This window comes from Cyprinodon tularosa, unplaced genomic scaffold (assembly GCF_016077235.1).
Source record: "Cyprinodon tularosa strain WSP-4 unplaced genomic scaffold, ASM1607723v1 ctg625, whole genome shotgun sequence".
Classification (NCBI taxonomy): Eukaryota; Metazoa; Chordata; class Actinopteri; order Cyprinodontiformes; family Cyprinodontidae; genus Cyprinodon; species Cyprinodon tularosa.
Genome location: NW_024039369.1, coordinates 321,825 through 336,505, shown reverse-complemented (window position 1 = coordinate 336,505; position 14,681 = coordinate 321,825). Strand labels below are relative to the sequence as shown.

The 14,681-nt window shown below is 39.8% G+C and overlaps 1 protein-coding gene across 3 annotated transcripts in view; it reads right to left on the bottom strand.

The window, feature by feature from the left end:
• plekhg2 (pleckstrin homology domain containing, family G (with RhoGef domain) member 2) overlaps positions 1-14,681 on the bottom strand; it is a 137,446-nt gene that overhangs the window by 101,356 nt on the left and 21,409 nt on the right. For all 3 annotated transcript variants that reach the window (XM_038307970.1, XM_038307971.1, XM_038307972.1), the window contains exon 2: positions 9,410-9,487. In XM_038307970.1, the coding sequence (XP_038163898.1) occupies positions 9,410-9,458 (49 nt within the window). In that variant the 5' untranslated portion in view covers positions 9,459-9,487. The remainder of the gene's footprint in view (positions 1-9,409; positions 9,488-14,681) is intronic.

Below are 14,681 nucleotides of genomic sequence, written 5' to 3'. Positions count from 1 at the left end.
CCTCGGTTACTTCTCTCCGGCTCCTTTGGAGATCTTCAAGCCTTTCCTACTCTGCTCTCACCCCGCTGGCACCCCTCTCTCGCCTGGCCCTAGCTGCACGGCCTCCCTGCCTTCGCCCTCGTCCTCTCCCTCTCCCTCGCGTTGTAACCCCCGTGCCACCAAAATGACTTGGACTCTGTAAACGGGGGATATATATTCTTCCAGCGAACACAATCTCGCTGTTAAACTAATGACTACAATTACTTCGTCTGTTTATATCACCATGCAAAGCAGCTCACCAAGACGTCACAACGATGTAGAAAAAATAACGGGTATATTTATTATCTTAAGTCTACATGAAATCTATACCCTACACAGACTAATGAAATACTATCTGTAAAATTATCTATGTAAACAAACCTCATCACTTGAGAGGGTAGGTGATGTGGACGTCGTAGAAGAAATTTTGTCCCGTAACGCTCGCCGTACTGTTGGGGGGGAGAAGCGGTGGGGGGGAGATGTTCATGTTGCTGCGGTCTGCAGTCTGACCGCTAGATGTCGCTGAAAATTACACACTGTAGCTTTAAGAAGCAAATGTTCATCTTCTCTTGTTTATGGAAGAGGTTTCAGCTCTAATCCAGAAGGCTCCTGCTGTTCTGAAAAACCAAAGCCCTTTCAGTTCCTCCTTTAAGAGAACGAGGGCCGGCTCCAGACACTCTGGCCATACTGAAGATAAGCCCAGTCACACCTTCATGACCTCAGGCAAAGAGTTGAAGGGTGTGAGGATTCTGGATGTGTGTGTGTCAGTGTTGAAGCAAAGGCTTTCAGTCTCCACCACAGAGAAAGTGACATGTCCGCTCACACAAAGACAGGAAGTTCAGCCCTCTCACATCATCGTTTATGATCCTACAGACTGATGTCACGGCAAGCCCTCGTGACCTTTGAACCCAGACGCACGGCCTTCTTGTTTTTACCTTCATTCCTGGAGTGATAAATGAACTCCCCTCGACAGTCTGTGAAGCTGACCTCTGACCTCTACATTCCTGCCTCTGATTTCCTCTCCAAATCAACTACAGAAACATTGCCTCTTTTCTTAGATCAAGCTAACAGCCTGATCCAAGAAATATAATAGCAGGTGATGAAGTCCCCAACATCTATCAGTCTGGAAGCTTTTCTACGAGGAGAACAACACCAGAGATGCCAGAGAACAACAGTGAGAAAACATCCAGCAATGGAGAATCCTCAAAGGAGAGGCTGACCTTCCAAAATTACTCCAGGAGTTCATTAACGACTTACCTATCAGTTCCCAGAGGAACCCAGAATATTTAAAGCAGGGGTAACAAATAAAAGATCAGCGGGGTCCGAATAAAGAAAATCATCAACCAGTAAAGGTCCAGAGACACTTTTAATTATAATCTGTTGCTTTAAACAGAATTTAACATTGAAATAAAATTTATTTATTTATTTATTTTTCCACTTTAAAATCTAAACTGTTTTTTTAAGTAGAGAACAACAATTGTTCAGTTTGATATATAAACAATTTCCTGAATCACATACACGACCGTTCAAAAGTTTGGGGTCACATTGAAATGTCCTTATTGTTGAAGGAAAAGCACTGTACTTTTCAATAAAGGTAACTTTAAACTTGTCTTAACTTTAAAGAAATACACTCTATACATTGCTAATGTGGTAAATGACTATTCTAGCTGCAAATGTCTGGTTTTCGGTGCAATATCTACATAGGTGTATAGAGGCCCATTTCCAGCAACTATCACTCCAGTGTTCTAATGGTACAATGTGTTTGCTCATTGGCTCAGAAGGCTTATTGATGATTAAAAAACCCTAGTACAATCATGTTCACACATCTGACAACAGTTTAGCTACAAAACTGACCTTCCTTTGAGCAGATTGAGTTTCTGGAGCATTACATTTGTGGGGTCAATTAAACGCTCAAAATGGCCAGAAAAAGAGAACTTTCATCTGAAACTCGACAGTCTATTCTTGTTCCTGGAAATGAAGGCTATTCCATGCGAGAAATTGCAAAGAAATTGAAGATTTCCTACAACGGTGTGTACTACTCCCTTCAGAGGACAGCACAAACAGGCTCTAACCAGAGTAGAAAAAGAAGTGGGAGGCTGCGTTGCACAACTGAGCAAGACGATAAGTACATTAGAGTGACTAGTTTGAGAAACAGATGCCTCACAGGTCCCCAACTGGCATCTTCATTAAATACTACCCGCAAAACACCAGTGTCAACATCTGCAGTGAAGAGGCGGCTACGAAAGCAAAGTTTGATGTAAATATGTAAATACAAATCATTATTTCTAACCTTGTCAATATCTTGACTCTATTTTCTATTCATTTCACAATATATGGTGGTGAAGTGTGACTTTTCAGGAAAACACAGGAAAATTGTTTGGGTGACCCCAAACTTTTGAACGGTAGTGTATTTTATAAAACATCTGAACTGACCATTTGTTTGTTTGTTTTTTTCTTTTTTCTGGCTTAATGAGAGCAGTGGGCTTTATGCTGCCCTGCAAGGCTTTAAATCTGGGTTTGAATGGAGACAAAGCCATTCTAAAGCAAATATCACGGAGCTCATTATGAGCCTGGATCCATATTTATTTTTGATTCTGTTCATGGTGGAGAATCCTGCTTCACAGCAGCAGATTGAGCCAAACATACTCAAAATGTGCAGGGTCATCTTTCAGCACACCATTTCACTATTCTGTCACCAATTCACCACAGTTCTTCCAGCAGTCCACACTTTCTCTGCTCTCTTTTTCTCATCATCTTCTCCTTCTTTCCCATCGCTGGGCTTGCCACAGGTTTGCCTGCTGTTTCTAAAAGTGGCAGCAGCAGCAACCCAGACTGACAGCTCATTGTCTAATTTGTATCACATGTAGCCTGCTGCCGGACGCTCTGGAAGACTTTAACTATTAGGACTATTAACAGCAGAAGCGACGCAAGTGAAATTAGACACCGTCGTTAGACAACCTGCAGTAATTTATAAATGTTTTAAATCAGGTTGGGTCCAGAACAGAAGGCAGGTGGGTCCGGTTCTGGACCGTGGTCCGTTAATCTCCAACCTCTGATCTAAACCTTACTGCCTCAGTGAAGGTTGGAGCTGTTGATTCGACAATAAGAAACAGACCAGTCAGAAGTGACCTGCAGGGGAGTGATCCAAACCCAGAACCCCTGCTGACCCAGGTGTTAAATCAGGCTTACTTGTGTTTTAAGGCAGAATCATGATCAGAACACCAGCAGCAAGTGAAATCTTAATGGCTCTGAAACAAAACAAAAACAAAGGTTCTGTAGTGGCCTAGTCAAAGGCTGTTCTTAAATCTAGTTGAGTTGCTTTGAAATAACATTAGACAGGTTGTTCCTGGTAGAAAAGCCTCCAATGTGTCTAAATTAAAACAATTCTTCAGAGCTGGGTGGATTGTCCACAGTGATGCTTAAAATTATTATGATGCTCTTTTCCAGGCTGATCATCAAAATAAGTGTTCCTCCTAACTGTTAATAATTCTGGTGATATTTTTACGTAAGGCCTTCCTACGTTCTCGCCCCCAATTAGTTATCTTTTTCTTCGCATGCTCACTTTCAGGCGTATATCTGTTTAAGACAGTCATTGAAACTCACCGATGTTCTTTAAAAATGGCCGAGGGTCATAAAAGTAAAAAGTGTCTACGAAGTGTATGAGAAGAAAAGAAAGGCCTCAGAAGAGAGAAACAAGACCAGAGCGTTTTTGGGAGATTCTTTCATGCGATTTGGAGAAATCCATTTCACATCACTGCTGTAAAAGTTATTGATGACTTTAAAACTGGAGTCTTAATTTAGCTCTAATACTGTTCATTATTCTCCCTTTCATCCAGATGTAGCTCTGGATGGACCAAAGTAAACTATGGAATTTTCAAGAAATTGGTCCCCCAAGGCTACTCAAAAGTTGTGCATAGAGAACAATTTAGCAGCAGTTTCACCTGTGCTTTTACTTTGAAAAGCTGAGGGGTAACGGGGTAAGGTCCAAAGCAAAGGGTCTGGGATTACTAAATATTTACTAACTATTAAACAATCATTCCAGCCACTAAATAAGGTAAAATGCCCACTGTTATATTCAATGCCAGCACAGAAATGAAAAGAAAAGTGACATTGCACTAATGTCTGCTTTGATTGGGACGTCATCGGCTGTAATTTTAAATTATTCTATCTTAAAAGCCAAACCTGCACAAAAAATGGTTTTACCTGCAGAAATGAAGAAGCCATGAAAAAGAAGGCAAGATCATTTTAAATCAATCAAAGTTTAATGGGGGGGATAGTTGACCTCTGGATGACCTAAGAAATAATCTTCAATATCACTGAATCAACAGTAAGACACAATCTTTTTTTAATTAATGTAGGTCTTTTTTTATTTTTACAAATTACATTTTAATAGACAAACCAGCATCAATTATGTAAAACCCATTCAGTCTATTTATCACGTCAAAGCGGCATCAGCTTCACGCAGCTGAAGCTCCTCCTATTTAATGACTCAGTCTGGGGTGTAAACACTGTGCATCTGAAATGCAGAGCGGTGAACTATCTGCTCACAGAAAACACCAAAGACACCTCGTCCGGTCTGAACGCACCATTATCTAAGTATGTGTACCTTAATCCTATTTATCTTGATATACTGTATATACCTGGATATACTGTATATATATTGCTTATTCTTAATGCACCTTTTTCCTCCTTGTTTGCACCTTCTGTAACTTCTATGCCAATATGTGACGAGTGAATTTCTCCGCTGTGAGATCAATAAAGCTCATCTCATCTAATCTATTGTCTGTCGATGTAGTAATAAGTGGTCCTGTGGACCGGGGCCGCCTTTTACAGCTGCCTTTTCTATCTCTGCTTCTGTCTCCTTGAACCCCAGTCGGCCTCAGCAGATGGCTGCTCACACTGAGCCTGGTTCTGCTGGAGGTTTCTTCCTGTTAAAACGGAGTTTTTCCTCTCCACTGTCGCTACAAGCATGCTTAGTGTGAGGGATTGCATTCGAGTCAAGGAGTCGATGCAATCGACTGGTTTTCCTTAGAAAACTTTGATAGATAGAAAACTTTACAGTGTTTGAACTGTAAAGTGCCTTGGGATGCAACATATTCTCATTATCAGTTCATATGAAATCGTACGAAAAGTGCAAAAAAATGCACACTATTTTGTACGTTTTGGACGTTTTTCCTCAAAAAACCAGATCAGTGCACATGCACAGGCAGACAGACAAAAAAAGCAGATCCGCGGACGGACGTAAAAATGGGAAAAACAGTGCAATAATCACTTCTTCATGTCTCTAACTACGTTGCTTGCTGTTTTATATCTTAGGGTTAGGGTCAGGGTTAGGGCTAATTGTATTTTTAATTCTATGTTCTTGAATGGTGCGTAAGATGCGCATGCGCATACGACGAAAAAAACATCCAAAATGTACGAAATTACGGTGCATAACTTTTCGTACGATTTCATACGAACTCATAATGAGAATACACCGTGAGATGACGTGTTGTGAATTGTCGCTATATAAATAAACTGAAATGAAATGCAGTGGTCAGTGCAGGTACTGCAGGGGAGGTTTGTATAATTTTTCAGAACCTCAACTCCCATTCTGATGTAGATTGCGTCTCTTCACGAGATTTTGAAAAGTAAAAACACATCCTTGTTCCCCCGTGGCAGGGGTCCTCCTTTTCAGAGGACTAAGAGGCCATTCAGGACTCAGAAAGGAACCATTCCTTTAGCTTTCACCCATTCCTCTGGCAAACCTCCCTTTCTCTTCCCGCCCCGGGCAGCTCGGTGCAGCTCGCTCTTATCTTGGGCGTTCTCTCTATATTTTCTGCCCCCGTCTTTTCTACGGTTATAATCAAAAGATCAGCTGGGGCCTTTTATGGCGACTTGGTCAGAGTGTTTGTCGAAGCAGTAACATTGTTCGAAGCTACACTTTATCGCCACAAACCATGCAGCTTCCTGCACATACATACACTCACTTTTACATCTGTGACTTTCTCTGAGCACAGAGTCAGGGTTGTGCTTGTGTGCATGTCATTTGGCCCTCATGTTAATTGCAGTGTAAGGTCAGAAATGTAGATGCTTTTAAGGTGTGTGTGTGTGTGAATGCTAACTATGCAAGTCAATATAACAGCATGGTGCTGTGTGTAATTACACCTCATTACTGGGTCCCTGTGTGTGTGTCACTCCTGCAGGGCCTCTCTGCTCTGCATTGCAGACAGGAAGTCACAGCTCTCAGAGAAAACTGAGTCCAGATTGAAATAAATCCATCAGACAGGCAGCAGCTTCAGGGAAAAAATGATGCTTGCTTTAAACATGTCGTTCTGATAACAGAAGGACAAAAACTTCCAGGTTCTCTGATGGGACCCTGAATTTCTTATCCATCTGTTCTCCATGTTTCATAGAATTTAGGTTATAAAGATCCAGGATGGGCAGCCCAGAGATCCCTCTATCTGAAGTACGAATCCAAAATCAGCTCAATCCTTCCAACTAATATTTATAACATTTGGAGTTCCTCTAATGTCCTCTCAGATTTTATGGTGAGAGATTTCCCTTCCAACAAGAACCTCTTCCACAGTGTGTCATGCCAAGACTTTACTTTACTGACCTTTTTACTTCAGTTTAGGTTTACAGAATCTTTACAGAAAAATCCAATTATCTTCACACGAGAAAATCACATGCAAAACTCGTCTACAACATGTCTGTTTAACATGAAGTACAACAGTATTTCACATGTGATACACATGTTTGCTTCGAATGTGCTTTAAATCAGAATCAAATTTGCATTAAATTGGAACGACATGTGATGAAAATGTGAATTACATGTACTTTTATTCTACATTACAAAGGCACACATTTGCTTAACATTTTTACTTTACATTTTTGTGCTTTTCACATGAAACTTTTCAAATTCACATGTATAACAACATGCAAGAAACCATACACACAAATACTTTTTAACAAATCTAAAATGAGTATTATATAGATCACATTCTGAAGACATTGACGTGGAAAAGAAAATATTATCATGTTTTGCACATTTGAGAAATATCCAATCACAAGTTTCACATGTGGTCAAAATTTGAAAAGAACATGTAAGACATGGAAGAAGAGAATCATGTGAAATCTATGAGATTTACTTTGTTTTTTTTATGACTTTTTTTTTTCTTCATTTCCGCAAGCAAAAAACAGGTTTTGTAGCTTGAAATTTGAAAGAAATGCATTACAGAATTGCAACTTTGAAAAATTTGTTGAAATAATAAAAAAGGTTTTGGAATTAACTTTGCTGTTTAATAAGATTTAGTTTTTCCATTTTTTTTCAAATTTTTCTTTTTCTTTTTTCTTTTGTTTTACACTTTTTTTTTAAATAAAATTTTACCCAAATTTAAATATTTTTTCCAGATTTTTTTTGTTTTTTATGAGTAAGTTTTACGAATAGCATTCTTTCTGTTTGCAGATTGTATGATCAAATAAAACTGATCAATAAAATTATTGATGCTAACATCCAGTCGGCCAATAGAAATGTGCCGTTACTCCTCACTGTAGAGGAAGCCCCGCCCCCAGAAGTGACTATAGCAAAAAAGAGAAACAGCCTTTGGGGCCCAGTTAGGAATAAAGGGGTGCAATGGCGGCTCTAGCTCTTTTTTTTCCATCCTGAGCTCTTGCAATTTCTAAGCAAACTTTTAAAATGTTGAAACAAGAACATGGAAACAGTGTTGAAGTCAAAACCACCAAACCCGAGACCACGACCAATGCCTGCACTTCATGTTACTAAAAGCTGTCTCAAATTAACCTAAACTATCTGAATTTCCATAAAAACTACAAGATGTTAAGCATACTGAAACAGATTTAACTATCTCTATTAAAAACTTTAACTTACTTTTTTTTAATCAGATATTAGAATTAATTGTGCCTTTAAAAAGTACATTCATTTTTTTCTATTTCCTTGGTAAAGACATCATTAAATTAAATTCAAGATCACATTACAAACTTAAATTATTAAAGGAATAGTACACCCAAAACATGATTAGCCTTCATTTTCTACTCACCCCCATGCTGAACAACACTCTGGAGTACTTTTTTGATATCTCAAATGCATCTGGAGATCTGGGAGGCTTCTTGCTGTCTGCTGACATTCAAATAATGGAGGTCTATGGTGCCCGAAGCAGAAAGGTCCATAAAAGTCCACAAAAAACGTGTCAATATTCCTCCATACTGCTCGTCCAATGTATTCCAAGTGTCCTGAGTGGGTAGCGTCCAGAATTTACTCGAAACAAAGTCATTTAGAATGTTTTTAGAGCATAAACAGTAGTGTATAGGATTTCCTGAAAGCGCGCACCTGCGCGTTCACGACGCTACGGAAACCGGCAGACCAAACCAGATGAAAGTGCGCATTCAGCGTCTGCTCTGTCGATAATGCAAGCGTAGCAGAAAAAATGTGCTGTTTACCTGTGCAAAGAAAGAAACAACGAAAGAAGAATGTCTGAGGACTTCATTGTTGAGGAAGAGCATGAGTTCTTTGCCGAGCTGAATGCGCACTTTCGTCTGGTTTGGTCTGCCGCGGTTTCCGTAGACTCGTGAACTCGCATGCGCGCGCTTTTAGGAAATCCTATACACTACTGTTTATGCTCTAAAACATTCTAAATGACTTTGTTTCGAGTAAATTCTGGATGCTACCCACTCAGGACACTTGGAATACATTGGACGAGCAGTATGGAGGAATATTGACACGTTTTTGTGGACTTTTATGGACCTTTCTGCCTCGGGCGCTATGGACCTCCATTATTTGAATGTCAGCAGACAGCAAAAAGCCTCCCAGATCTCCAGATGCATTTGAGATATCAAAAAAGTATTCCAGAGTGTTGTTCAGCATTGGGGTGAGTAGAAAATGAAGGCTAATCATGTTTTGGGTGTACTATTCCTTTAAGACAGGCTTTTATCAAGAACGAATTTGGTTTGTTGGGTGAAGTAATAAAAGAAAAAATCATTATGTTTTAGCACATGGCCATAAAGAAACAATATGCAGTTAAGAATAACCAATGACATAAAAAATATTTGTTTCAAATATTTACTTATTTAGGATATTTAGGATAAAATATGTCTAATTTATTTGATGGATGAATCTCAAATCCCCCTAAACTGTGAGTTTTTGTACCTCAGTACTATGGGATGGGAATCTAACCTACAACCTTTAAAACAAGGAATGTTTGATGGGTAAACAACAAGAGGGATGACAGGGGAGGCAAGGTGAAGCTTCCAGAGCCAAGAACAGCTAAGCATGGCAGTGGTAGCATCATACTGTGGGCTGTTTGACTCTTAAACCAATTGTTGCTTTGCAAAGCTCCCGCCTGTGTGAACAACTATAGCTGTCTGAGTGGTGAGCTCCCAGTGTCTAGTTTACCTGAGTTACTGGGCGATCTCTGGCTGCCGCGCCGCGACCCTTCAGGCATGGTGCGAGGATATCAAAGGAAGCAGAAACCTGCAGAAAATCAGGAAAGAAGCAACAATTACCAAAAAACAACAGCAAGACAAGGTTCAGTGGAGGAAAGGACGACCTTCATGGAGCGCCCGCTTTCCCTTTGTGTGAAAACTCTGAGCACAAATGTAATGTTTGGCTGCGGAACAAGAATTCGCTCTCTTCATATTACCCTGAGCATGTGTGTGAGTATGAGTGGCGGCGTGTAACGGCCTCCTACAAACTCATTGATACAGTTACAGTCTGACCCAGTTAGCCCACCGGACACAAACAAGTGTTCCTGCAGCTGTCTGCTCAGAGACCAGGGATATGGGTCAAACAGGGGGAGGACAGGGGAGACAGACCTCTAGGCGTCCGGAATACCAACAGGATGCACGGCTGCTCGGCTGGTTGTTGGGTGAAATCCTTACGTAACTTTGGGAACACCTGTCTGCCTCGACCGGATCAGGATTTTTAAGAAAGCTCAAAATGATGGATTATAAAGCCTTAATGAGATTTCTGACTCATTTTAGGACTGGAAGACCGAGCAGAGCAGCCAAAATATGTGAGATTAAAAGTCCTGTTAAGGTTCCCATCAGTCTATCCTCTGGGTTAATCCTGACCCGACAGATGGTTTGCTCCACAGAAAGAAGTCCGATCCAGCATCCAGCAGTTTAACTCAAACTGAACTTTAATAAGGAAACAAAACCACACAGAAGAGGTCGAAGAACGAAACTTAGTGGAAGAATTGAACATATTTGGCACTCGAGGAACAGTGGGGGGAACGTTTGAAGTCCTGGTCCGGTTTCAAAGATCTAACCAGAGCCAGACTCCTCTGTCAGCGCTCCACGGTCTTTTAGGAAGTGTCCATTAAAGTTTGCATCATCAGTCTGAGAAACAGCTTCTTTGTTTGAACACTACATGTCCAAATAAAGTCTCACTCTGGATATCACGTTCCCAGATCTTCCTTCTGTGAGACGATGCGTCTGCAGAGAGAAAACGAGCACAGAGTGATGGATCGGCTCCAACGCTGTGGTTAACCAAAGGTCGCGTTACAGCGAGGTTAAACACACGGTCATGTTTCCGTCACCTTTCCCACCTACAACTTTCCTTTCATTTCCTGGGCATGAAGAACTGTTCCCTGATGGACATTTACAGCAGGAAAGACTCAGGTCGCCATCAGAGAACTATTTTCTGCTTTTACCTGGTGGGATGAAACATAAATCAATGAAAAGCATCTAAAGTAAACCATTAAGATCCAACAGAAAGAGACTACAGGATCTTTAGTTTTGAAGGCATCTAAAACATGCCCTTTATGAGAACCCTAACAATATCTAGTGTAGCTAGTATTCATTCCCGTTATTGGCTTGTATCCTGGTATGATCCTATCTGTGCCCTTTATGACGCTCATGTCCTCTTCTGTGTTTGCAAATGTCTGGAAGCGATTCCAGAAGAACATCTAGAATCGTTAAGACCTCAAGTCTTCCAGAGACCTTCTCCAAGGCAGCAGACGGCCAATTACCAAACTAACGGCATCTCTTATGCTACGTTCAGACCACAAGCAGCAGAGGCAGCAAAAACACCTGTGCTGCTTCATCTTTGATGCTTGTATAAGTTAAGTTCTGACGCACGGCTGAAGCAGCTTTGTTGCTCTGTGGGTCTGATGCTTATTGGGCGGAGCTACTCTATCCTTTCTTTGCCTGTAACAACAGCAGCTATATTTGCTGTAAGCAGTGGGTACAAAGTAATTTGAATATGTTTTTAGATGAAATAGTCAACCTGAAAACTTAATCTGTGCAGTCAGTTCATCCAGATTACGATCCTCTGTTCAAATATTATTTCGCTGTTGGAGCCGCTCAGACCCCCGTACGTTTTTCACGTAATCCAAACTGCAGGCAACAGAATAACATAAGGAAACATATGTTGCCAGCAGGTTTCAACCTTTTAAATTAATTTAGGTATTAATAAGCTGTTTCAGCAGAGTGATTATAGCGATCTGCATCAGCAGTGCTGTGTCTGTCTCCCTGCCACCTTGATGTGGCGCATCGAGCAGCAAAAGTTCAATTTTTTTCAACTCCAGCAGTTAATGCCTCTGAAGCAGTAGATGCTCTAAAGCTCATGATGCGCTGCTTCAGCTGCTCAAAACGCACTGCGGGACCTTTTGCTGCACCTTGACGCACATCAACCATTGACTTTGCATGTAAATTAGCTGCTACTGCTGCCTCTGCTTCTTGCTGTATGAACGTAGCCACATCAGCAACAGACCAATATTACGACGGCGTATTAGGGAGAGTAACATAAAGTCGTAACATTATGAGAATAAAGTTGGAAAATTACGACAATAAAGTTGCAAAGAGAATAGTCATAAAATTACGTGAATAAAGTCGTAACATTATAAGAATAAAGTGATAAATTATGAGAATAAACTCATAAAATTTTCAGAATAGAGTCGTAAAATTACGAGACTAAAGTCATAAAATTACGAAAATAAAGCTGTAACATCATTAGAATAAAGAAATAAAATTACGAGAATAAAGTTGCAAAATTACAAGAATAAAGTCATAACATTATGAGAATAAAATAATAAAATTACGAGAAACAAGTTGTATTTTATGAAAACTCTTACAATAAGCACTTTCTTCACTGAAATGATAAATGTCCAGCATCATGTGAGGTTATACTTTGGCTCTGGTTTGACCAATAAGAAATTCTCTTAGATCCAGCATCAGATTGGGCAGTAGGTCAAAGTGGACTCAGGTTGCTGTTTGGTGGAGCTGGTCGACCGTCATCTGCTGGTCAGAGCTTAAAGCTTTATTTCTGAAACGGGTTGTTGTATGATGACTTCATTTTCATAATATTACAACTTTATTCTCTTAATGTTACGACTTTATTCTTAAAATTACAAAAAAAATCTCTAACCTGGCCCTAAACTCGGTCGTACCAATATACCCAATAAGTACTCTTAAAGGTTGCTGGTTTATACCCTATAGTACCACATAGGTGCCCTTAAGGTACCCTGTGTGAACCCTCGTTACTCTGTTGGTATACGATAAGTTTACCTTCAATGTGAAAATCACATCATTACCCTGTCGGTGCTCAATAACGAGCTTCTAAATTGAAACATATTGCCTTAAATCTGTCCACTGTAAAGAGGTTAGAAGTTCTCCCTCCTGTAGACCAGAGGCCTTAACCTGTTACCTGGTCCCAAAATCACCAAAACCACCTGAAAATGAAAATTTTCCTTTGGAAGGATCTGGGACACCATTTAACACCGCTGTAATGGTGGACGAGGCATTATTGTGGCAGTATGATCCTGTGTGCTAACAGGACGGTTAATGAGGCATTCATACCCACATCGGTTCCAGAGTCCTCTTTCCATTTCTGCAAGAAAGGCTGCACAGAACCTTAAGTGTATTAAATGTGCTTGAGTATAAGAGATAATTTATCCATCTAAGGAGAAATCATGAATGCTGATCATTTGCCCAGATGATTTTATAAGAAGTGTGGCACGGACTAACACCTGGAATCCAACATGGCAGAATAGCATGAACACCTAAGCAGCTGGTGGTGTGGAGAGAGGTTACGAAAATATTAGAACTGACTCCTCTGGAAAAGGTTGCAGCAATAAATATTAACGACAATAAATATGTGAATAAACCTGGATTTGAACTTTTTATCTCCTTTAAGGTGTTTTAGATCTTAGAAAGCCAAGGTGTATAAATTAAACCATAAAATAAACCCATATGGGTTGAAAGTGGTTTCAGAGTCAATAACAACCTCACCTCATCAAACAGAAACTAGACCAACATTTTCCCTCCATCATAGCCTGTCTGTCTGTGTGTGATATTTTCCAGCGGAACACGGACACTATAATCTGTAAAATGCAGACATTGGTCTGACTTTAGCACGAATGAGAAAATAAATGGAAGTTTAAAAAAAAATGCAAGCCAGAAAATGAAACTTTGAAAATGTTTTTGATAAAACAACTTTGCTATTTTTCCATTTTTCTTTAAAAAAAAAAATTTAAATAAAATATTATTTTTGTGTTTTATATATATATATATATATATGCGCTGATTTTTTTGCCCTGATTTTTTATTTTTTTGTTCTCTCAAATTACAGTGTAAGTAAGGGCCAAAAGACCAAGAACACCCACTTGCTTTTGGGCTCAATGTGAAGAGGAAGTTAAAAACACAATTTGAAAAGAACGGAGTTCTTATAATTCACTTCAAAAGAAATGTGGGGGAAAAAAATTTTAAAAAGAAAAACTGTCAGTGTATTCTCATTATGAGTTCGTATGAAATCATATGAAAAGTTATGCACCGTAATTTCGTACGTTTTGGATGTTTCTTTCGTCGTATGCGCATGCGCATCTTACGCACCATTTAATAACTTCTAACCCTAACCCTAAGGTATAAAACAGCAAGCAACGTAGTTAGAGACATGAAGAAGTAATTATTGCACTGTTTTTCCCATTTTTACGTCCGTCCGCGGATCTGATTTTTTTGTCTGTCTGCCTGCGCATGCGCACTGATCTGTTTTTTTGATGAAAAACGTCCAAAATGTACGAAATACTGTACATAACTTTTCGTACGATTTCATACGAACTGATAATGAGAATATGTTAAAACTGTAGAGATTAAAAAAAGTAAATTCTTAAATCTGAAAGAGATATTGCTTTCATTAATGACATTTGTAAAAAAAAATAAATAAATATGATTTGAAGAAATACTGTATACAAAAAAATATGTTTATCTAAGAAGGGGACCACAATGTTCACATTTTGGACAAAGAAAATAGGTGGTTTGTTGGGGGCGTGAAGGAAGCCATCTATGCTAAGAGGGAGAAACCAACCTTAAACCGAGGGGGTGGACTCAGATTGCAGCTTTCAAAAACCTACAATTCAGCAATTGAGTTGATTCCTTCCTGCTATCATCGCAGCCCCCACCCCCTTATAGGGGAACGGAGGACCTTGCCTCTTCAGCCAGGTGAACAACCCCCTTTAACGACCCCCCTTTGAGAGACAGGCAGGTTTTGGGTATTACAGGCTACCAAAGAAACCAACAACCCCCATTCCAAAGGAGCTGGCTCACTCGTCACATTCAATTTACATGTTTCTAAGCCACTCTATAAAGCCTTGAACTCAACGCTAATCCTGACATTTAATTTAAGAAAACTTCCTGGATGGGAAGTGAAACATCCTCAAACTTGGAAACCA